Here is a 24,983-nt window from a genome sequence, read left to right as displayed (position 1 = left end):
TTAAATGTCAAATGATGCAATTGTGACTCCTGCTTTCTAGTAAATAATGGAAAAGAAAAATTCTTGGGCAGTTTTAATAATCACAGCATGACTTCTGAGCTGGAAAATGTTGAATCCGAGCATAAAGTATACAAGACCAGGGGAAATCTAGTCATTTATATCTTACTGTAAGTGTCCATGCAGGCTTTCTCTTATAGAAAACTTATATGATCTCATTACAGTATTTGTATCAGGCTGAAAAATGTCACTCACCTTTTTCTTGTTGTATTTAGTAGGGGAAGTCTATGATTAACCTGGTGGATTAGATGGGTTTTTAAATACTGTATATAATCTCTTATAAGTCAAGTCCAACTGCAAACTGCACAGACCCAGATTTGCCATCGCAAAATGTGCTGGCAAATGTGGGTCTGTGTAGGTTGTTAGGAGTCATTAGTAGAACATACAACATAGACCTTGATCTGCAGAGTCATTATACTACAGAAGATCATGATCATTTTTTCATTTTCAGTTTGACTTGACTTATAAGCAAGTTTATATGGTACTAATTTAGGTATTGTGTTATGGGCAATTACTGACAGAGTACTGTACTTTTTCCAACACTTTTTTCTATATAATGATCCCCAAATGGGGACAGATGTTCAACTACTGTTTTATGGGCAGTTATTGACGGAATATTTTTCCCATGCATTTCTGTGTAATGATCAACAAATGGGGACAGATGTTCAGACACTGTGTTATGGGTACCAGTAGTTATTGACAATATTTTTTCCCATGCTTTTCTATGTAATGATCCTCAGATGGGGACAGATGTTCAGCTACTGTTATGGGCAGTTATTGACGGAATATTTTTTCCTGTGCTTTTCTATGTAATGATCCTCAAATGGTGACATATGTTCAGCTAGGAATGACAGACATACATTCTTCAAATGATTTAGGATTATTTAAGTGTGTAAACTTGTAAGTTTCTCAAAAAGTATAGTCAAACATTTCATTAGTAATCATCCTTGCTCCATGGTGAGGATTACAGTGGATAATTAATATTCCACAGAGTTAAATGCAGAATTTTGTTTTTAATTCTAACAAATTACAAGATTCTGAAAGAGACTCACTTGCATTCTTCAAAATTAATACATTTTTGGGGGTTTCATACACTATAATTTTGGGGGATTCATACACTATAATTTGGGGGGATTCATACACTATAATTTGGGAGGATTCATACACTATAATTTTGGGGGTTTCATACACTATAATTTTGGGGGATTCATACACTATAATTTTGGGGGTTTCATACGCTATAATTTTGGGGGATTCATACACTATAATTTGGGGGGATTCATACACTATAATTTTGGGGGTTTCATACACTATAATTTTGTTCTTGACCCTTTAATATGGTATGACAATATCAAAATGGCAGCTCTCTGATGCATGTTATTCTTGGTACCTTTTCACAGCAATTTCATTAAAATCAAATCTCCCTGTCCTGTGTGAAGGTCTGACCGTGACTGCTTAGTGGTCATGATCTTGTGACCTTTGAATTTGCCAATGGAAATGCTGCTTTTAGAAATCAAAAGTTAATCAAATTGTTCGGTTCACATAGTCTCCCAAACATGAAGGTGTAAGACTTCCTCTGATTGGTTGATAAAATTAGCAGTTACAGTATTGTAATAACATAGGTCACCAGAACATGATCCCTAAGCAGTTGCTGTCTGGTCTTCACATAAGAGAGTGGAGATTTGATTTTAATCAGATTACTTTTCACAGATGTATGATTCATACAATTCTTGGTACCTTTTCACACACAATAGGGAAAAGCTTTAACTTGGTAATGATTGTACCAAGCTTTCCAGACATGCATTAAAAAAAATTAAAATAGTCTCACACCCAGGTAAAGGATTAAATATCTGCAAGAGAATACATTCATATTCCCTACATTTCTACATACTTGCAGAGTATTGTGATAGCTTAAAACTGTAGATCTGCCTCAGTGAGAAAGGTAATTGAGATATTAAAAAGTAATACTAGTACCTGATTTCTCATGCAATAAACCCATGAGGCAAGCTTTTAAATGTTATATATATATATATATATATATATATATATATATATATATATATATATATATATATATATATATATATATATATATATATATGAGTGTATGTATATATTGCAGGCTTACGGTCATTCAATAAAGTTTCTTTAGTAACAATTTGAGGGAGGGGTGGCTTATGGTTAAATGTGGGCTTTCCATGGTGTATTTACAGTACTTCATTATTTTTGACTTAGTTGCCTTAGCAAGTTGAGACAAACATAATACTTTTTTTTACAACAGCAGCAATGTTGATGTTTTGTTTTCCATATGAGACACTAGGTTCCCAAGGTATATATACATCAGTATATTGATGCATGTGAGACTAGGTTCAATAGGTATGCATCAGCATATTGATGCATGTGAGACTGGAGGTACACATATACAGTTTAAATGAGAAAAACAATTGCCCATTAGGTAAAAAACAATTGAGAAGTATCATTTCTTTTCCTGTTCAAACTTTTAGAAAAGTTTTATGATATAATTTTCACAATTTGATTTTATAAAGTAATGATCAAATCTTGATTTGATTTCACCAACAATTAATGTTTCAGCTCTTAGTTTGAATTCCGAACAGTTAATTGTTTCACTCTTAGGAAAACCCTAATGATTGTTTCGCTGTAAGGAAAACCCTAATAATTGCTTCACTGTAAGGAAAACCCTAATGATTGCTTCACTGTAAGGAAAACCCTAATGATTGTTTCACTGTATGGAAAACCCTAATAATTGCTTCACTGTAAGGAAAACCCTAATGATTGTTTCACTGTAAGGAAAACCCTAATGATTGTTTCACAGTAAGGAAAACCTTAATGATTGCTTCACTGTAAGGAAAACCCTAATGATTGTTTCACTGTAAGGAAAACCCTAATGATTGCTTCACTATAAGGAAAACTTAAATGCTATCCATACGATATGTACAAGATTCTATGTTATTGTCATATTTTTTAGCTCTTCGATTATAAACCAGAAGATCTTTTGGGATCACCTTTTGTCAGTCATCAGTCCATTATCTGTCATCCATCATCCACTGTTTGTCAGTCTGTTTGCACACATTTGTTATTACTATCCCCCTTATTACTTTGCACACCCATGGTCCAGCTTGTCGTAAATTATTTGTGATTCTTGTAATTGCTACTCACCCAGAATGGGTAGCTATACCCACATGGAGTGTTTATTAAAAGACTTTTTATGATGTATAATTTGTCCTAAATGAAAATGGTGTAGATCTATGGCATACCATTATGCTTCTGGTAATTATTAGGCTTTTTTCCACCTTGTTACATCTTACACTTGCCTATCTATGGATTATGAACATTCAGAAATTAAAAACTAAATCAATAAAACATTGTGCTTGTTATTTTTATTCTTATCTCTTTAATCCACACATCATATCAATTTGAGAGTATTGTAAAACAGAAGATTACTGCAAATGAAAATAGTGTAAGAGTGTGTTGTCCATTGTACTGTACATTGCTTATTTTCTATTTATAGCAGCTATATATGACACATTTCCAAGAAAATAGATGAGTTTCTTCAATTTGACAAATATGTTACAGAGTCATATAATAATGAATACTGTTTGTTAGTGGACCTTTTGATCCTTAAAAAAGAATGGCACCAAATGTTAAGCAAAACATGCTTTAACAGTGTGACTCAAAGATGTTACATTGCAGAAAAATGTTAGAGAAGAAGAGAGATTTTTTCAAAACTTTAAAACACATTTGATCAGACAAAGAATAAATCAATAGTGCTAAACAAATTTATTTTAGCACTCAGATCTTTACAATCAATTGAGTGAAAGTTAAACTTGAAGACTAGTTAATGAATGTGTGTGTGTGTGTGTCACTCTGTATACACACACTGTATCATTGATATACCACGAGTGGTATAAATTTTTCTTTAAAAGGAAATGAGGATTGCCTAGTTTCTTTTTAATGAAAAATGTATATGAGTGGTATATCAAAGATACAGTGTACATACTCCACATGTATCTTATTTATGCCACATACAAATACACATACTTGCATTTCCAGCATGTATCATGTCCAGTGGCCACCAATTGGCAGCCCACTTGATATTGCTGATATTCTTCCTGAAGAGTCAATCTTATCAACATGGGATTATCATTCAGAACTTTTTATAATGTCTAATTGATCCTGAATGAAAATGGTGCCAATCAGGCATTTACTATAGCTGCCACAGTGGCCATCATGAAAATCGTGTTACTGCTACCCCTTGGTTTTCATCAGTAGACTTCTTATGATGTCTGGTTGGTCCAAAATGAAAATGTGCTGATCAAACATCCAAAATTGGCCACTATGCCCACCTTTTTTGCAGATCTTCTTATCACCACTTCTATTGGAAAGTCATGCCAAGATAGTGTTTTCACCAGAAGACTTTCTTGTCTAGTTGGTTCTAAATGAAAATGGTGCCTATCTTGCATCCAGTATGGCTATCATGACAGCTATCCAGACCTGCCAACTCTTACAATTTTGCCATAAGTCCTATGAAAATTACCCATAAAATATGGACTTACAAGCAAAAACTTCAGAAAAATGATATCTGCCAAAAAATCAGGATAATCAGTTCATCTGTGTTTGATATGGATTGGGGTTTCATATTAGGATTAGTGAAATAAGGTAGGGAACCAAACTAATTTTACAGCAGCACTCCAGACGCTTTAAACTGCACCTATTTGTTCATACAAAGTGTCTGCATGATCAAACTGTTGATTATTAAAAAAATTAAAATGGCTTCCAAAAAGCAGAGCATGTTTAAGACAAAAGGGAAAAAAAGTTTCTAACAAAGTGTTAAAGATCAACATAGAAGAATAAAAAGGAGTATTCAGATTCTTGTGAATAAAAGCAGGAAAGGACACAGTTAGTTTATTGGAGATCATATGCCAATTTGATTATGTCTCGTCGGGAGATATGATTGCCGTCATCACGTGAAATGGAAAAGAGAATTCCAAGAATTATGTCAAGTTGAGCATTAGCAACAAGTCATGGAGTTGCATAGGGTTTCGGAACTAATGTTCGAGCAACTGTACTAGTGGTAAATAAACTTATAAAGTCTATGTGTACTTTACAAACTTTTCAGTTGAACATAATGTTTAACATTGCTGCGTCAAAAGTTTAATTATGTTTTCCAAGTTTACAATAGCAGTTATTGATATTTTGTTACACCTTACTGGAAACTGGTCAATCTTACGGTAAAAAATCAACTGCCTTACTGAGACGGACTCGTCAGGGTTGGCACATCTGGCTATTGTTATCACTACTCATTCTGAAAGGAACATCATATGAACATGGGGTTTTCACCAAAAGACTTTGATCCTAAATGTAGACAGTGCTCATCTAAACATCCAATGCGGATGCCCTTTTTTTTCATATTGTTTAAAACAAGATTAATGATTTTCTTTCCATGAAAACGGTTTCAAGATCAGTAGTCATCACTGCTTTTACAGGCATCCTGCCAACATGTATTGCAAGAAAAAAGTTCATCCAAATTTGGTACGTTGGAATTTATCAAAATTATCCAATATAGTTTCAGCGCTCGGCAATAAAAATAATTGCAGTCTTATCTTCAGTTTTTGGAAATTCTATTTTGTTGATCAAGTTTGAAGACAAGCAAATAATTTACAGTCAGTGGTTTGAACATTAGTTCACATTTTGTGTTCGGTTTCATGATTATGGGACTAGATGATCATTTTAATTTATAGTGATGTAATAAAGTCATGCAACAGATTGCTTTTATTACTTTACGATCCTTCTCGAGGGTCAGTGGTTCTTTTCGGGGATTTCCCGGATTTTTCCTTCACCATTAATACTGGCCGCCATGTATAGCCTATCGTGTGCTGGAAAATGGAATTAAACTCTACAACAACAACAACTTCACGATCATGTATATTTCAGTTTTCAATGATATTCATTTTGGTAGATACAGGCCAGACAATGTGTGCCAGTGGGGAAAGCTCATATTAAAAAGTCTGTCAAACCATGTTATATTAATTATTGATCATAAAGTGTTGTCACTCAGTATTTACTATTATGATTTTGGATAATAAAGAGTTGACATACTGTTTAGTGTAAATACAAGCTCTACTTCGGGAAAAATACTGTACTCCCCAAGGCTTAATGGCATTTTCTTAAGCCATTATTAAGCCTTCACAAGAAATGTAGGGCCAAGTTTAACTTTTGTATGACATAATTTTACCTTGTATTCAAGTACAAATTTGGTCACAGTTCAATTAGTTTATTGATTGGAACATATCTGATAAAAGTGTTTTGCACAAAATCTAAACTGTCGCCTCACTTTAAGTATGTGGACACACACAAAGTTCACACGCTGACTTGATGACTAGGGCTTTCAAATATACATTTGGTTTCCAAGTCATATGATATACTTAGCGAAGAAGTACAGCAAGATCTTTAAGATTTTATTGTTACATGTATTTGAGTGCTGGCAGTCTGATCAAAGGATACTGATCAGGCTTTTATCGCAAATCAATTCAAAACCATATCAGGATTTGAAATTATACTACTTGTTTTCATTTACTAACAAAGAGTTTGTTGACACTCAGCAGAGTTTCTTCCATGTGTAAGCAGACGACAGTTGAATTTCTAGAAGTAAATCTCTCATTTCCTTAAAGAATTATGAATGAAAACAAATGTTATCTGACAATCCAGAGCAGATTTGGAGTCTTAGTCAATTGCAGCTTACTATGTTCTTCCTTTGAAAGGCTTTCCTGAGCTAGTTATTCAGAAAGTCTTTAGTTGCATTTATTGAATCAGTCGAAAGCACATCAACTGGGATCATATCCTATGCTTCAGGGGAATATAGAGGATTGGTTGCCATACTAGTGGAATAAAAAACAAAACAAGACTTAGGAGAAAAGCCCCAAAACCATGGAAGCTGGTTGCAACTGGTCAGCATTTCATCACAGTGATTCATACAGTGACTGTGCTTATAATGCCTCTGATATTATGGTACAGAGGCATGAAAAGATGGAACCAGTCTGGGGTTTGGAGGTAAGGATTCTAATGTCATTGAAACAATCTTTTCTCATGTTGTGACAGAGAAGACTGGATTTGTAAATTTACTGACATTTTGTTGGATTGGTGGCTGTGCATTATGAAGAATGAATATACCATATCTACTTGTGTAAAAGCCAAACAATTTATGAAAAAATAAAGGCCTGGAAGAAGGGGGTCAGCTTATCTGCTGACCAATGTCTAAACTTGACGATTTTTAGGTCTTTTTGTTGACTACTGTAATGGCTGTAAATCTTGGGACACAAAAAAATACTTTCTTCTGTGTCATAAGACATAGGTGTGTAAAAAAAAAAAAAAAATTTCAGTGATCCGACAATTATTAAACTTTTATAATGTACTATGATCGATTTTGTTATTATTTTGCATGTGCATAATTTCTGATTCCTCCAACACGAAATTAAAGGTAAATACAGACTTCATAATTTGCTGGCCGGTGGAGTTTACCCAGGAGACCAGGCTGAACTATAAAGTACAGTACTTACAGACAGCAAAGTGTCACTTAAATCCTTATTTATTCCCATACCAGATGCAGATTTTGCTTTATTCATTGTTTCGGCCAAATTGCATTCTTTCATTTACATTGAATCATGCGTTCACGAGTTACTCATTTGCAGTGGTATAAACAATCCTACAAATTGAAGTAATATTTTTAAAAAGGTACACGCATTTAATTGTACAAAGCACATAACCAGCATAATTTACATGTTCACGAAGAGTGGTAATAATAAAGGCTAAAATTCTCATATAGATCAACTAAGATCAACATCAATCAGTTTTAGTTTTGTGTTTTGCTGAACAAATGTAACTTTACACACAATGGAAAGTTTGATTTTTAGGCATCTCCTATGTTGATAGTCAGCGAATTTGTCTTTCGTTTTGCAACAGCAGTACAGGCCAGTTAAACCGCTCCGGTGGCCTAGTGGTTAGAGCGTCTGTCTCAGATGCGGGAGGTTGTGGGTTCAATTCCCGGCCAAGTCATTCCAAAGACTTACAAAAATGGAACTAACAGCTGCCTCACTTGGTGCTCAGCATTAAGAAGTTAGTGTTAGGACTGGTTGGACTGGGTGGGACATCATGCTACATGTCTGCAGCATGATGCCCCAGTGCTAGACATCACTATAAACTGCCACACTGCAGACATTGTAGTGATATGACTGAAAAATTGTTAAAGCAATGTTAAAAATCCAAATCACACACACACACACAGGCCAGTTAATCATTAAAACCCTGAAACTGACTTGTGTTAAGAGGGAATTTTGACCGGCAACTTTACCAGTACATTGATGTGTAACTGCCTTTTATTCCATAATATTAGCACGATTACCATAGTTTTGCAAAACAGAGTGTAAGGCATACTTGTCATCTTTTAAAAAGCCAAGTAGGGAGACTGAATTGGGACCTAAAATCGGGAGTTTTTTTTGTGGCATTTTTAAAGCCTTGTTTTCACTAAATATTGATCAATCTTCCCGGTCCAAATATGAGTAAAATTCGCAAAAAGACTAGCCATTTCTCCCAGAAAGTGCCCTATTTTCATATTCTGTTCACCTCTGGTCAAACTGCACAATAGCTAAAGATTAGTCTTAAATAAGCAAGCAAGAAAGCCAATGCAACTAATTAAAAGTTAATCTTTATCCATGCAACTATTTTGTGAAAATGACTGGCCCTCTGTCGTATTTCAAAGAAACCACATTTTACACTGTGTGTTATGCAAGTACCAGCAATTGATTAGCAAATAAAGGATTCCCAATTTTGTTCAACTAAAGGTACCTAAATAGGCAGCCAAATGGTACCATACATGTGGCAACTATTTTCCCATTGTATGTCCGACCTTTTTCCCATATTATCAGTTCGTAAAGCATTTAGTATTCTTTACTATAAAACATGTATTCTGAATTAGTTTTTTTGAGTATACATTTGATGCGTTGTATGTATTTTCATTGCTTCTTTTAATTTAAAAATGGTAAATAACATTGGTATATATGGTATAAAAAGGCCAGGTGTGTTTCTCGTGTTTCTTTCGTGGGATTGGTGCTTTAACATGTGGAGTTAAGCAATCATAGTGATCATTCTTGGGATTGTAATTAATTGTGGATGATTTTGTTGTTGTGGTTTATTTTTTGGTTCTGGTTTACTTTTTATTTTTGTATTCTTGTAGAGGTTTTAAAAAATCCTTAATTTACGTGAATAGTGATTAAACTTAACATTCTATTTAGTGAAGAAGCGAATTCTTTCTAGTAAAGTAATTATTTAATCACAACAATAATTCACAGGTCATACAACAGAACATGTAAAACCTTTGTTGTTTAGAAGAAATGAAAATCGAACACATAATGTAATAATCGGAACACATAATGTAATAATCGGGAGTTCTCTGCAAAAATTGGAAGATATTAGGAAATCGGGAGATAGGCGTGGAGCAACCCAAAAACCTGGATTCCCCCCCCCCATGTGAAAGTTGACAGATATGGTTTAAGGTCGCTTACATAAAAAACAAACTACAACTCAGCTTTTATGGTATTAGCATAATTTTCAAAGCATTATTTCTGAAACTTCATTATTATTTTTTGTAGATATCATTAAAGTTTAGCACAGTGGTGCACACGATTCGAATCCAAGGAATGTACTTAATTCAGCACATAATCAGTACTACAATGTACATGTGGTGGCACCATTACGTAAATACGTTCATTAGCCTAATTGCGAGCGTTGAATCAAACCATATTGTTGTTCATTGTTTTGTTTTGCTGGGATTACGTTTTAATGAGTTAGGTATTTACAATTTGAAAGCAAAGTAAAAACATAATTACCGGTGCACTGATATAAAATGTCCAATGCAATAATGCGTAAACAAACAATAGTCGAGTCAAAAGAGAGGCAGTGTTACAGCAACTCATGATTGCTAAATTCTTGTCATCATTTGATCAAATTATACACAAATCTAAATTAGGCAGAAACACTAAGAAAACAGAAAATTAAATACATTACTTTTCAAAAAAGTTTATGCACGCCAACCTCAAGTTGAGTATACGTGTAATTTTTTTAAATATTAGTTTGCCTAAATAAATGCATTTAGAACTTACTTCATGCATCTTGAGATGTCTCGGAGTTGTGGGTCAGCTTATATGTGGGTCATGCACTTTTTAGTGTTTATAACTTCAGTTTGGGGGTAGGCTTATACATGAAAGGGCTTATACGCAAGTATATACAGTACTATAAGTGCCAAGATGGACATCAACTTCATCTGATCCATCTGCTGGTACTTCCAGGTGAAATACTGTATATTGGCTAGTCATTCGCTGTTCAGTTTGGATTGCATGGCTGGACAAATTTGTATTCAAGTCAGCTTATCCCTGGGCATTCTGACTGGAACTTGCCTTAAGGAGAGTTCAGCTTGTCCAAAAATATAACACAAGGACAATGAAAGCTTGTTTTTGTTGTTTGTTTTTTTGGTTAAAATTAAACATTGGAAGCTTTCTTGAAATTGTGTTATATTTTATTATTTATTTTACTACTAAAAATGTTTGTGATGTTTTCTTTTCATCTTTTTTGGCTCATTAAAAACATACCCAACAACCATAATGGTTTTTCTTTTTTCTTCAGCAAATTTCATTTTCCATAACACTGCATATGGATTCAGCTTTTTGGCTGCATTAAAAAATAAAAATTAAGCACTATAAAAATGTTTTGTCATTTTATTATCATCTCTTTAATTCCAAATTATAAATTTGTGAATATTCTTAAAAAAAAGTGACTGCTGCATAAGAATAGCATAAGAGTACTTTCCTTATTTGCTATTTATAGCAATTGCATATAACCCCATTTCCAAGAAAAACGGATGAGTTTCTTCAACAGTGAACTGTGCCTAACAGATTTGTGTTATTAATAAGATAATTAGTTAGTGAACCAGTCCATATTTTTTAAAGAAAATGGTGTCAGATGTTAAGTAAAATGCTTTATGGTGTGATTTGTGTATGTTATATGATGGAATATGTTAGAGCAGATAAATATTTTCAAACTTCAAAATATGTCAGATCAAAAAAGCTGACAAATCAATGCCACTTTAGAAAGTTTAAAAAAAGGAATATGAGAGAAATGTAAAGTCACAAACACACACACACACACACACAGAAATGTAATGCAGTACAGTGAGCACTCAGCATTATGAGGTTAGTATTAGGACTGGTTGGCCTTGTGTCAGGATAATGTGGCTGGATGGGACATGATGCTACATGTCTGTGGCATGATGCCCTAGTGTTTGATATCACTATAAACTGCCACACTGAATACATCATAGCAATATGATTGGAAAATTGTTAAAACTGTGTAAATCTATATCACACACACATACTCCAAGCCTTTATTGTTAAAGTGTCACACACTTCAAGCTCAATACACTGTACCAAAAAAAATTTGTTTGACAGGGTAGGTTAAGGTTTGAAACTCAAGAAGACCTACAAATGTTAATATTTAAAACCTACCTGATAATAAGTTTCACTATAATTATGTATTCCCTTAACTTTTCTTTTAATTATAAGCATTCACAGTATCATGTCTATACAATGCCATGTGAGATTAACCAAGACGTTAACTATAAGATCGAAGTGCGACTTTGACAATGTATTGTGAAATAAAGGATTAAAGTTGAATGGAATTGCACACATTTATGTTTCAGAAGCATGTATGTAAAAACACTAAATACAAGCACAGATTTATGTACTGGAGCTCATACATACCAATCCATATCTCTCTCTCTGTCTTTCTCCTCTACTGACGATAGAGAAGTACAACTTGTGGGGTGACCTTTTGTTCGTTGTTCATTGTCCATCATCCATTAGCACAATTTTGTTATTGCTACTTCTTCCCCTTGGAAACATGACACATTCATCCCAGCATCTAAATGAAAATGGTGCCACTTGGACATCCAAAATGGCCACCACAATGTCTAAAATCTCGTTATCACCACTTCACTCTGCACCAACACCACTTAGAAAGCAACTCTTCTATCTGGCAATTACTATCCATTTTAGGATATTATTCCTATGCCAACCAGCTCAGGGGATGTGTCCATATGTTGAGAGCAAGAAATTGTTCCCAATACTCAGCCCAATTATCTTGTTTATTTTCATGACTTGTTAAGGTCAGTCTAACATATGTCTTGATTGTGATTTAAACTAAGTAACATTCTTTGTAAAAATTCTGTTAACATTATTTTTGCAAAACTTAAAATTGACCATGCTGATTGTAACATTTCCCTTGTCAAATCTGCAGTTTTAAAAGTTGATAGTTTTTGCATATTGTCAGCCCCTTCAGTTGCATATTGTCCCCAATCCCATAATGCCTAAAAAGAGGTGTCTGGTTTCTAAGAGCACGAGAAAACTTGTGATCACAAGTCTTGAGTGGCTGACTTCTAAAAGAAGCATAGCTTCAACAGAATAATACTTCTGTACCCCAGACTTGAAACAAACTTTGTGACTGGCTTGCACTTGTGGTAAGGAAGAAGGTCAAGGTCACTGCGATAGAAAGCATAAAAATGGTTTATGTAGGTTTATTCCATATACTTGGACCATGCTTGGTGGATAGTTTGCATTGGGGGAAATGAAAAAGTATGTTGATTTGTGGTCAACATTACTTCACAGACCTGGATCAAACTTTGTAGATGGCAGATATATTGGTTAGGGAAGAATCTAGTCAATTTGAGGTCAAAGGTCAAGGTATCTATGACTTAGAGAACATGAAAGATCTCTGCAAAAAACTTTTAAAACTTTGACCATGTACCTTGGACAAAGTTTGTCTATGGCTTGCATGAATAATGAGTAAAATAAAAAACTGAATAATAACTTTATTTCTAGACCAGGGTCTTAAACATACAGCCACTGGAGTTACTTCCTGCAGCCTGCAATGACACCAAGAATTTGTAAAATTAATAATGCAAATGAAGAGGTTTCAGTGATGTGGCCATCAGGCTGTTGTACTAATCATGATGTGCCCTTGTGGTGATTTTGAGTTTGAGACCCCTGTTTTAGACCATGCACCTTAACCTAAGTTTGTGGCGGTCTTACATTTGAGCTGTGAAAGAGGACTTTTTATTTGGTGCTGAGAAATCAGAGGTCAAGGTTATTGTGGTTCAAAGATTATTAAGATCATAGGTTGAAAGAACCACGTATATACCTCAATCAGTTGGCACATTATGTGATGCCATATTTATTTATTACCGATGCATATAAAATTCTCCAGAAGTATCAGTTCAAAGATTTTACTGATATTTCGTTCAAGACAAGATACTGCCAGCTAAGAAAGAAGAGAGGTGCATGATACTTTACAAAAATAATCAGTTACAGCAATATCTTTGACCAATCCATCTTTTCAGAGGCTTAAAAATGCCCATTATTGTACAGACCTACTATACCACTGTGACACAAAGAACATGAACTGGTGGTTTCTGGACACCATATACATTACGATGCCTGATAACTAAATGTGTCAACATTGCAATACTTTGTACATGGATGTTATTGTTCAAATGCTAATCTTGTGTTCAAAACACAAAGAATGTGGGATCAATATTGCACATACAATACCAGTAAATTCAAGATTCTACTTGGTGCTAATCTGTATAACATATTTGACAAAGAATTTTTTTGGCACTTAATCAGGGTAGTGAATTCCCCTCTGTGTACAGATTGAATGACACCGATGTCATCAGAAATTTTATAACGTAAATAATTTCTGCAGGATGAATTTTGCAACTAATCAGATGGACAACTGTGTATTGGAGCATTCTTTGATATTTTTTTTAATCTTGGGAAACTGATATAAAGAAAATTTATATTGTCCTTCTGTACCACTTCACATATAACATGGTCTCATAGCATAGGTCATGTGATCTCATAGCATAGGTCATTTGATCTCATAGCATAGGTCATGTGGTCTCATAGCATAGGTCATGTGATTTCATAGCATAGGTCATATGATTTCATAGCATAGGTCATGTCGTATCAACTGTTCCGTATATTGATGTTATATCTGTTCTAGTTCTTTACATTGGAAATTTATGTTTTTGTAGCTTGTATGCATGTCGAGTTGGAAACAAAAATGGATGAATGATCTGTCTAAGAGAATAATAGCAAAATCAGGATATTATAACACATGCCTTTTATCTGAGCAATGACCACTTACATGGTAGGGTATGACCATATTGTAATTCTACCTTTGATAGTGGTCTTTGAATGGCTGTATGGGTAATGTTGAAATGGTACAGCCCCCACAGAATCATAATAATAAATTACACATAAGATTTTGTGCTTAGCTTTTACTGGTCTTTATTCTTTAAAAAGCTTTTTGATGAACAACATCTTTGTCTTTCAAAAAGAATATGGTTTATATAATAAATTTTGACCCTGTATTTTAAATGGTTTCATTTGTCCCTTATTGAATTTATCTTTTATGTTGTATAACTTTTGAAACATTTGTAACGACCTTTTTAATTTTTTGTTGGAATATGTGTTTATGTTTACATGGATCAATTTTTTTGTCCAGAAGTTTTGAGCAATTTTTACCTTTTCATTTTAACAAGTTTTTTTATTTATTTGGCATGTCATATCCATGATTGTGTTGTGACATGTACATGCATACATACATACACACACACACACACACACACACACACACACACACACACACACACACACACACACACATATATATATATATATATACACACACACACACACACACATGCATACATACATACATACATATGCACTTGTTGACCTAATTTGATTAATTTCAAGTTTTTTGTGGTCGGTGTCATTCTAAGAAATTGCACAAGGCTTTTGACACCATACAGTGTAGAAATGTGAGATGTATTTCACTTTGCTATCATGTTATTGTTAGCAAGTTATTCATGTACATTGAGATTGCTTGTCAAGAAAGCCTTGTACTTTCACTGATACATTGCCAGGGCTGATTGTTTGTCAAGAAAGCCTTGTACTTTCACTGATACATGGCCAGGGCTGAGATTGCTTGTCAAGAAAGCCTTGTACTTTCACTGATACATGGCCAGGGCTGAGATTGCTTGTCAAGAAAGCCTTGTACTTTTCACTGATACATGGCCAGGGCTGAGATTGCTTGTCAAGAAAGCCTTGTACTTTCACTGATACATGGCCAGGGCTGAGATTGCTTGTCAAGAAAGCCTTGTACTTTCACTGATACATGGCCAGGGCTGAGATTGCTTGTCAAGAAAGCCTTGTACTTTCACTGATACATTGCCAGGGCTGATTGCTTGTCAAGAAAGCCTTGTACTTTCACTGATACATGGCCAGGGCTGAGATTGCTTGTCAAGAAAGCCTTGTACTTTCACTGATACATGGCCAGGGCTGAGACTGCTTGTCAAGAAAGCCTTGTACTTTCACTGATACATGGCCAGGGCTGATTGCTTGTCAAGAAAGCCTTGTACTTTCACTGATACATGACCAGGGCTGAGATTGCTTGTCAAGAAAGCCTTGTACTTTCACTGATACATGGCCAGGGCTGAGATTGCTTGTCAAGAAAGCCTTGTAATTTCATTGATACATGGCCAGGGCTGAGATTGCTTGTCAAGAAAGCCTTGTAATTTCATTGATACATGGCCAGGGCTGAGATTGCTTGTCAAGAAAGCCTTGTAATTTCATTGATACATGGCCAGGGCTGAGATTGCTTGTCAAGAAAGCCTTGTACTTTCACTGATACATGGCCAGGGCTGAGATTGCTTGTCAAGAAAGCCTTGTAATTTCATTGATACGTGGCCAGGGCTGAGATTGCTTGTCAAGAAAGCCTTGTAATTTCATTGATACATGGCCAGGGCTGAGATTGCTTGTCAAGAAAGCCTTGTAATTTCATTGATACATGGCCAGGGCTGAGACGTATACACGTTTGAGTCAATGGAAAGATTAATGTTTATTCATCTGTGTATTATTTTCTGTGTATATGCTGTATCAGATCATGGCTTAATTTCTTTGCAGTATTATGATGAGAATAAAATGAAGCGAGAACAGAAGAGACGCCCCAAGCCTAAAGATGGCACACAGCTGTTCTGTGGTGTTTGTGGTGACAGAGCCCTGGGATATAACTTCGATGCCATCACCTGTGAATCATGCAAAGCTTTTTTCAGAAGAAATGCCCTAAAAACTAAGGTTTGTGTATATGCATGGTCTTTATAACACCACTTTTTGTGCCCTAAAATCTAAGGTTTGTGTACATGCATGGTCTTTTATGTTACACCACTTTTTGGGCCCTAAAAACTAAGGTTTGTGTATATGCATTTTCTTTATAACACCACTTTTTGGGCCCTAAAAACGAAGGTTTGTGTTGTAGGGTTTAACGCCATTTTTTAGACACGATAGACTATACATGGCGGCCAGTATTAATGGTAAAAGAAGAACCTGGGAAAACCCCAGAAAGAACCACCGACCCACGAGAAACTACTGGCAAGCTTTCTCACATACCCACATTGGCTGAATCCGAGACTCGAACCCACGCAGACAGAGGTGAGATGGCAGTGATCTGTAACAGAGAGCGCTTTAGACCACTCGGCCACTCGGGGCCCCTAAGCTTTGTGTATATGCTTGGTCTTTTACAACACCACTTTTTGTGCCCTAAAAACTAAGGTTTGTGTACATGCATGGTCTTTATAACACCACTTTTTGTGCCCTAAGAACTAAGGTTTGTGTACATGCATGGTCTTTATAACACCACTTTTTGTGCCCTAAAAACTAAGGTTTGTGTACATGCATGGTCTTTATAACACCACTTTTTGTGCCCTAAGAACTAAGGTTTGTGTACATGCATGGTCTTTATAACACCACTTTTTGTGCCCTAAGAACTAAGGTTTGTGTACATGCATGGTCTTTATAACACCACTTTTTGTGCCCTAAAAACTAAGGTTTGTGTACATGCATGGTCTTTATAACACCACTTTTTGTGCCCTAAGAACTAAGGTTTGTGTACATGCATGGTCTTTATAACACCACTTTTTGGGCCCTATAAACTAAGGTTTGTGTACACGCATGGTCTTTATAACACCACTTTTTGTGCCCTAAGAACTAAGGTTTGTGTACATGCATGGTCTTTATAACACCACTTTTTGTGCCCTAAAAACTAAGGTTTGTGTACATGCATGGTCTTTATAACACCACTTTTTGTGCCCTAAGAACTAAGGTTTGTGTACATGCATGGTCTTTATAACACCACTTTTTGTGCCCTAAAATCTAAGGTTTGTGTACATGCATGGTCTTTTATGTTACACCACTTTTTGGGCCCTAAAAACTAAGGTTTGTGTATATGCATTTTCTTTATGACACCACTTTTTGTGCCCTAAAAATGAAGGTTTGTGTTGTAGGGTTTAACGCCATTTTTCAGACACGATAGACTATACATGGCGGCCAGTATTAATGGTAAAAGAAGAACCTGGGAAAACCCCAGAAAGAACCACCGACCCACGAGAAACTACTGGCAAGCTTTCTCACATACCCACATTGGCTGAATCCGAGACTCGAACCCACGCAGACAGAGGTGAGATGGCAGTGATCTGTAACAGAGAGCGCTTTAGACCACTCGGCCACTCGGGGCCCGTAAGGTTTGTGTATATGCTTGGTCTTTTACAACACCACTTTTTGTGCCCTAAAAACTAAGGTTTGTGTACATGCATGGTCTTTATAACACCACTTTTTGTGCCCTAAGAACTAAGGTTTGTGTATATGCTTGGTCTTTTACAACACCACTTTTTGTGCCCTAAAAACTAAGGTTTGTGTACATGCATGGTCTTTATAACACCACTTTTTGTGCTGGGCACATCTGATTTAGTCATGTCTATCAGTCCATCCACACTCTAGATTAAGGTAAATATTAAATTTTCCTTTCCTACCTAAATAAATGCTGGCTAGACAAAAAAGTGGGTTTCTTGTTATCTAATTATCATATGAAGTGAGCAAAGTAGACCCTGATCTTGCCATTATTACTTTATGCAACATGAATAAGGAAAAAAATGCAAAATTATGGGGGTAGGGGTAAACTAACAAACGTTGCCACAAAAGGACTGGTATTGTTTCTTACTTTTTCCATACAAGTCACCACATAAGCACTCCAGCAGTTTTGATACATATCCAGCCTCTCCTTTCAAAGTAAAATACTACTGTTCCAGTGAATGCATTCAATGCATTAATCGTTACAAAATTAAAACAGTTGATTTAGTGGCACACTTACTTGGCCCATTCAACTTTTGGTCAAGGTCACAGTCTAAGAAAATAAGTGTTTAGGTTTTTTATTAAAGTTTTAATTTGCATATTTTTTAAATAAAACAATGGATGGATTCTCAAAAAATACTTGGATGAAGAATTCTAAAGCTAAAACATTTAATTGTACAACACACCCACTTGTGATTTTGATCTTGGGGTCAAGGTCACAGTAATAAAACTTTGCAATTTTTTTGTGTGCTTACATTTCCTAAACATTTTGATTGATTTTGCTCATGCATGTTATGAATCATTTTTAAGCTGCAACAATTCATTACGTGACATGCTTTCTTGTTATTGACCTCGTGTCAAGGTAACAGGTCATAGAAAATATGTGTTAAAGCTTGGATAAGGTTTTTTCATTTGCTTATATTTTCTAAACCCTATTATGGATGAATTATTATGAACCTAAAGACAATTCATTCAGCATCATGCACACGTAACTATATGACCAGGCTGTCAAGGTCACATTTTTGAATGCAACACTACCATCATGGGCATGACAGGCTGGCCATGGCCTTTTGTATTTCAGTGATTGCTTTGTAAACCTGAAACCTGAAAGTGCGTTTTAAACATATTGTCAGGACTGTTTATTATCCTGATGTTTAAACATTACGATTATTGTAACAACCCCCATTACATCAGACCTTTCTTCCATCCACCCATTCATCCATCCTTCCATCTGTCCATTTCTGTCCCCTCCTAATCACGTCTGGTTATAAATTCACAAAACTTAGTACACAATATGGTAACCATGTATGAGGATATAAATATTGTTTCCATCCCCCAGATGCTTTGGGAGGGTTCATAGTTCAAATGTGCAATAATTTCAATTAGAGCTGTGTTTTTAATAAATCTCTTGTCGGAACCTTGTATATTCAATCACAGTAGAAAAACATTTAATATGCTATTTTTATGTAATGTCTGCACTGTGCGCTTTGAGGAATCATTATCTGGGTAAATTCTGTCATGTTAAATTTCTTTGTAAAAAGCTTACACTGACAATGTCCTCAACAAAGTTACAGTCTTGTATTTGTATGTAAATGTAAAGTTAATTCCTTTTGACTATGTTGAGAGCTCACTGTTGCACTGCATAAAATATTCAAAAGTTTTGTGATATTAAGACACAGGCATGCAGATGGTAAATTTAGTGGTAATGAGAGACCAGGCATTCATGATGGTAAGATAAATGATAATGAGATACCAGGCATGAATAGCAGTATATTTAGTAGCAACAAGTCATCATGCAGCATGATGGTAATTTAGTGGCAACCAGACATCAGGCATGATGGAAAGTTATGTGTTAATGAGACATCAGGCAGGCATGATGGTAAATTCAGTGGTAACGAGACATCAGGTTGGTATGATGGTATATTTAGTAGCAGTGAGACATCAGGCTGGCATGATGGTATGTTTAGTGGTAATGAGACATCAGGCTGGCATGATGGTATATTTAGTGGCAACAAGACATCAGGCTGGTATGATGGTAAATATAGTGGTAACAATAAATCAGATAAGCATGATGGTAATTTACGCAATGATGAGACATCAGGCAAGCATGATGGTAAATAATAACAAGATACCAGGCATGCACGATGGTACATTTAGTGGTAACAAGACATCAGGCAGGCATGATGGTAAATATAGTTACAAGACATTAGGCTGGCATGATGGTATATTTAGCGGCAACAAGACATCAGGCATGATGGTAAATTTAGTGTTAATGCAAGATGGTATGTTTAGTGGCAACCTGTCATCAGGCAGGCAGGATGATAAGTTACGTGATAATGAAACATCAAGCAGGCATGAAGGTAAATTTAGTGGTAACAAGATGTCTGGCAGGCATGATCTTAAGTTAGGTGATATGTGAATACCAGGAATGCTTGATGGTAAATTAAGAAATAACAAGACACCAGGCATGCATGATGGTAAATTAAGATGATGAGACACCAGGCGTGCGTGATGGTACAATTATCGGTAATGAGATATAGGGCATGCATGATCACAAGAAGTAGTGAGACACCAAGTATGCATGATGGTAATTTTAAAGAGAATCAAAGACTTTGTAGGCTATAATATCTACTTCCTTTACGCCGCCTGTACTAGATCAACATGTCCTTGTACAATTTAAAAAAAGGATAAATTTGTTTGCAGACTTTAAGCAGAATGATAAACCATGCTCAGGTATCACATCAAATAAAGTATGTAGTGATTTTGACAGCATATAACGCAGTTATCACATCAAATACTGTATGTAGTGATTTTGACAGCATAAAGCAGGTTCACCTTAGGGATTGGAGAGGAGGGGAAAGATTCATTGATTTAAAGGTATAAGCAATATGTAATAAATATATGGAAATTTTGCAATAGATTCCCATTTAAGTTCCATTACTTAACATTTTTTTTACCTGTAGTGATCTAACTATTCCATGAATATCAAAAAGTAGGTAACTATTAACTTGTTTTTAGAGAAAAGGACATTGTTGTTGTTCATAATAGATTACTGTGTCAGGTTTTTTTATCCAATAAAATTGTTATCCTTAGTTCAAATGAACAAAAGGAACAGTTTATGTATAGTAATATACCTTGTATTACTTTGCTTTGGATGAGGGGAACTTGACGAATTGTGTGTTGTTAGTTTGTACTTTTAATGGTGCATATAAAACAGAATTGCATGACTATTCTTAAACCATTCCAATCTGTGACTAATTGATGCACCTGTTTTCTGCATTTGTGGCTTCTATACATCCTGCATCCTGTAAGTTAGATTGAAAATGTTTTGAAACAGGGATCATTATGTTAACGATAATTATAGGTTACTGCATTTGAATGGGAAAATATGAACAAGTTTTTCTGATTGAAATACTCCACGACCTTGGGAGTGTAGTATATCCATCCAACTAAATGAGTTCATATTTTCCCATACAAATGCAGTAACCTTTTTATTATATGCTCATTTTCTTATTCTATCTAAGGCTTAATTATGTAAATAAATATACACTACACGAAACAAAGTAACTGAATATATGCCATATTCCAAACTAAATACACAGGCGCAGATTCATCATTACACAACAACAACATTATTAATGAACTTACCTTTCGAAAGAAAATGGCGTTTTGGTCTACTTAAAATTGAAATTTGGAGTCATACTGTGAATGAATGTGCATTGCAGCAACTTTTCCATTTGATATGGAATGAATAGATTTTGGTATTTTTGTCAATGCTCATGAACTGGAATTATGTGCAAATTCTGCATGAAGTACATTGGATTTCAGCGGCAACGGAGCAGCGTGTTGACATCTGCAAGTGTGTTTCTGTTCTGCCATTGAATGTTTGAAATCATAATATGGGAAAAATATGAAGTCATTCAATTTCAATTATCAAAAAGACACTATGGAATATAATGTTTATTTCATTTTGAGTGCAGTAAGGGGGATGTGATTACAGTTGGAATATAGTCATAATTACAGTACAATTTCGAAATATGTAATTAAGCTTGAGAACCCATGACAAGCTCATGTAATTCGGATTTGCAGAACTAAGAAAGTACATTTTGAGGAAATTCAGGATGTAAAACTGTAAGCATATTTTTTTGCCCCACTTACTACCAGCTAAAGGAGACAGTTTATGCCTAGTAACTTGCATGTTATTTGTAGGTACCCAGCAATTTTATGAAATCTGGTGTCTATCACCAAAATCCGAAACATTGTATCAATAAAGTTAATGCGGAATGTAGCAAAGCAGCTGGTATGTTTCAGTCTATGAAACGTCTTTAATACATTCAGAAACAAATTTGATCAACCAAAACGTAAAGCGTCTGCTACATGAGTGTACATGATTTGTTTACAAAGTAGTTCCTAATACACTATTGGGTACACGTTTCCTGCACGTGATTGCAATACGAAGGTATACAATATTGTAAAATATTGCACAATTCTGACAATGTAAAGTTAAAGGATAAAAAAATTGAGCATATAATTAATAGTACATGTAACTGCACTTGAAATTAAATGTTCAAGAGGTGATTAATCTACCAGCTTTAGAATTTAGCACAGACCTTGTGACAACAATGTATTCTTGTCAGGATTACCTGCTGTCAATGTCTAAGTCTTACCACTAGGCACTTCTCATTTCTTAAAGGTGCTGTCATGGTTCAGTGGTTTGCCAGTCAGTGGACTTGCACTCAGACTAGCCTGGCTGACTGCCATAATGTGTCTCCAGGCAATATGCTTTAGTTCCTTTTGCCCAGCACTTAACTCGTACCAACTGCCATTTTAACTCCACTTTATTGTCATTTTACCTGCAGTTAATAGTGCACCATAGTGTGGGGTATTTAAGATGTGGGTCCAGTTGTATCAGCCCAAGAATTTTTTCAGGGCATGCTGCAGTCAGAAGGAGAACATCCCATAGAGAATAATGGTACCTCCCACCAGGCAGAAAAATTCAGCAATGATATAGCTCTTCTATTGCTGCTATTAAAATGTATTAAAATGCACTTAAAGCTAACTTTAATTATGTAACACTCAGTTATTATTGCACATGTCCTTTCCCATATGTATGTCCTTCAGTCTTGGCCAAAGTCAGAGAAGAAAGATATTCCAATTGTCAGAAGTGGACTTAGGTATCAGACTGGGATTATTTTTCACAATTACTAATAGGATGAGGGAATAGAGTCCTTGGATTGGGGACTAGTACCAGGAAAAGGGAATAGAGTCCTTGGATTGGGGACTAGTACCAGGAAAAAATATAGCAGTGCAATAATAGCAGGTAAGTATTACATAATTAAGGTTAGTTGGATTGTCTAATTTGTTTTTAGGCTTGCATGTTGACTCTACAGTTGATGATTGAATTGTTGCGACCAGTTAAGTGTATAAATAACCATTAAACAATGTAATCCTAAAATAGGTGCAGCATGTTGATTGTAACGCATGATTTCATGACCACAGTCTTCAAGACAAGAATAAAGCCACTTTTGAATTTTAACAAAATAGTTTTCACACAGATCACAGCATTAAATTCTCATGTGTTTTTGGTCTTCGTTTAGTTATGATGAATGTGCAATGTAGGATTATGTTTTTATTTTGTTATGGTCATTTATACTGGGCAAGCTGGACTGGTTGCAACAAAAGCAACATGCATAATGAAAAGGCTTATGGAAAGAATGTTTGCAAGGAAACATAAAATATGAAATTTTCAATACTGTGATGTAACATTCTGTTTTTGTAGATTATGACTCATATGTTATTTCCAGCCATCTTGACATAATTTTAAAAATTTGTATTGAGTTATCACTGTTACTTGTCAATGATAGTGACTTAAGTTCTTAATTTTATTTACAGGCATTTGCCTGTAGTTTTGATGGCAACTGCAAGTTGGATCCTCATACAAGGAAGTTTTGCTCAGGCTGCAGACTGAAGAAGTGCTTTGAAATAGGGATGAAAAAGGACTGGATCTTGAGTAAGTTGTAGTGTGCTTCATACCATCAAGACATAATTTATTACTCCCAAAAAATATCGGTGTTTGCATTCTGGGATTATTACATGATTAATGACAGTGAATAATGGTGCCAAAAATGCTGGTTGACCGTGTACAGTGAAACCCTGCTATAGCATGATGGTTAGGGGTCCACAAATTACCATCATGCTTTGTAGCCATATCCAGCCAAATCAGTTACATGCAGAAAATATTGCATGATTATCCTCTTGGGTATATAGTACAGCAAGTGCAGATTTCGGTGCAGAACTGCAGACTTCATTGGTGCATTTACCAACTTAATGTATTCTAAATGAAATATACTTAAAACAGTTATTCCATATTTAATATTTCTTATTTTGGCAGAGAAGCATTCATTGGAACATGCATATGTGCTTAAGAACAGTGCCAGCTTAAATGTACTGTACTCTTGAGCCAAAGTCTCAATGTATCCAAAATATTAATTCCATCAGCAAAACATTCATATTTACTTCACATGTCCAACAGGTCTGCTTTTGTACTGACAATAACATGGATATACAACTCTCCTCTAATATAACATAGTAGTCAGGATCCATAAATGCCAACTGCATTATGTGCCGAACAGTGGTATAGCGAAAATGATAGAAAATTATGTGGGTACCTGTATGATTGGGGGGGGGGGTAAACAAGCCGCCAGTCAGATGTATATTAATACTATCAGTTTATTTCAGATTCTTTTTTCACTGCGTGGTATTTATAAATTTAATTGTGTCCAATAATGATATTTTAAGAGCAAATGAAAATAAAATACCATCCAGCTTAAAGTGAATTAAAATGATAACAAAATATCACTTGCCCCCCTCAGAATTGATTAATTTTAGGTTGCACTTGAGACCAATGCATCTTGGCATTAAAACTGCATTTTTTTGTTCTAAGAGTTCAAAATCACACGTCTACTACTTCAACACCCAGTTTGCGATTAAATAAGTGATCATAAATCTGTAACAAGAGTACTGAGCAAAGTCAAGTCATTTTTATCAATAAAATGTCTATGTCTCAAAATATTAGTTACATATGATGATTAATGACTGAGTGATGTCACATAATGT

General features: G+C 35.2%; 1 protein-coding gene across 7 annotated transcripts in view; it reads left to right on the top strand.

The window, feature by feature from the left end:
* LOC149794760 (vitamin D3 receptor-like) overlaps positions 1-24,983 on the top strand; it is a 140,953-nt gene that overhangs the window by 101,108 nt on the left and 14,862 nt on the right. For all 7 annotated transcript variants that reach the window (XR_016422194.1, XR_016422193.1, XM_089964395.1 and 4 more), the window contains 2 exons: positions 16,149-16,319; positions 23,760-23,877. Coding sequence is in view for 5 of the 7 variants with exons in the window: in XM_089964395.1 (XP_089820521.1) it covers positions 16,149-16,319; positions 23,760-23,877 (289 nt within the window). In the remaining 2 variants the exon portion in view is untranslated. The remainder of the gene's footprint in view (positions 1-16,148; positions 16,320-23,759; positions 23,878-24,983) is intronic.

This window comes from Sinohyriopsis cumingii, chromosome 7 (genome assembly GCF_028554795.1).
Source record: "Sinohyriopsis cumingii isolate HCF-2022 chromosome 7, ASM2855479v2, whole genome shotgun sequence".
NCBI classification, from domain to species: Eukaryota; Metazoa; Mollusca; class Bivalvia; order Unionida; family Unionidae; genus Sinohyriopsis; species Sinohyriopsis cumingii.
This window is presented reverse-complemented; position numbering and strand designations above follow the sequence as displayed.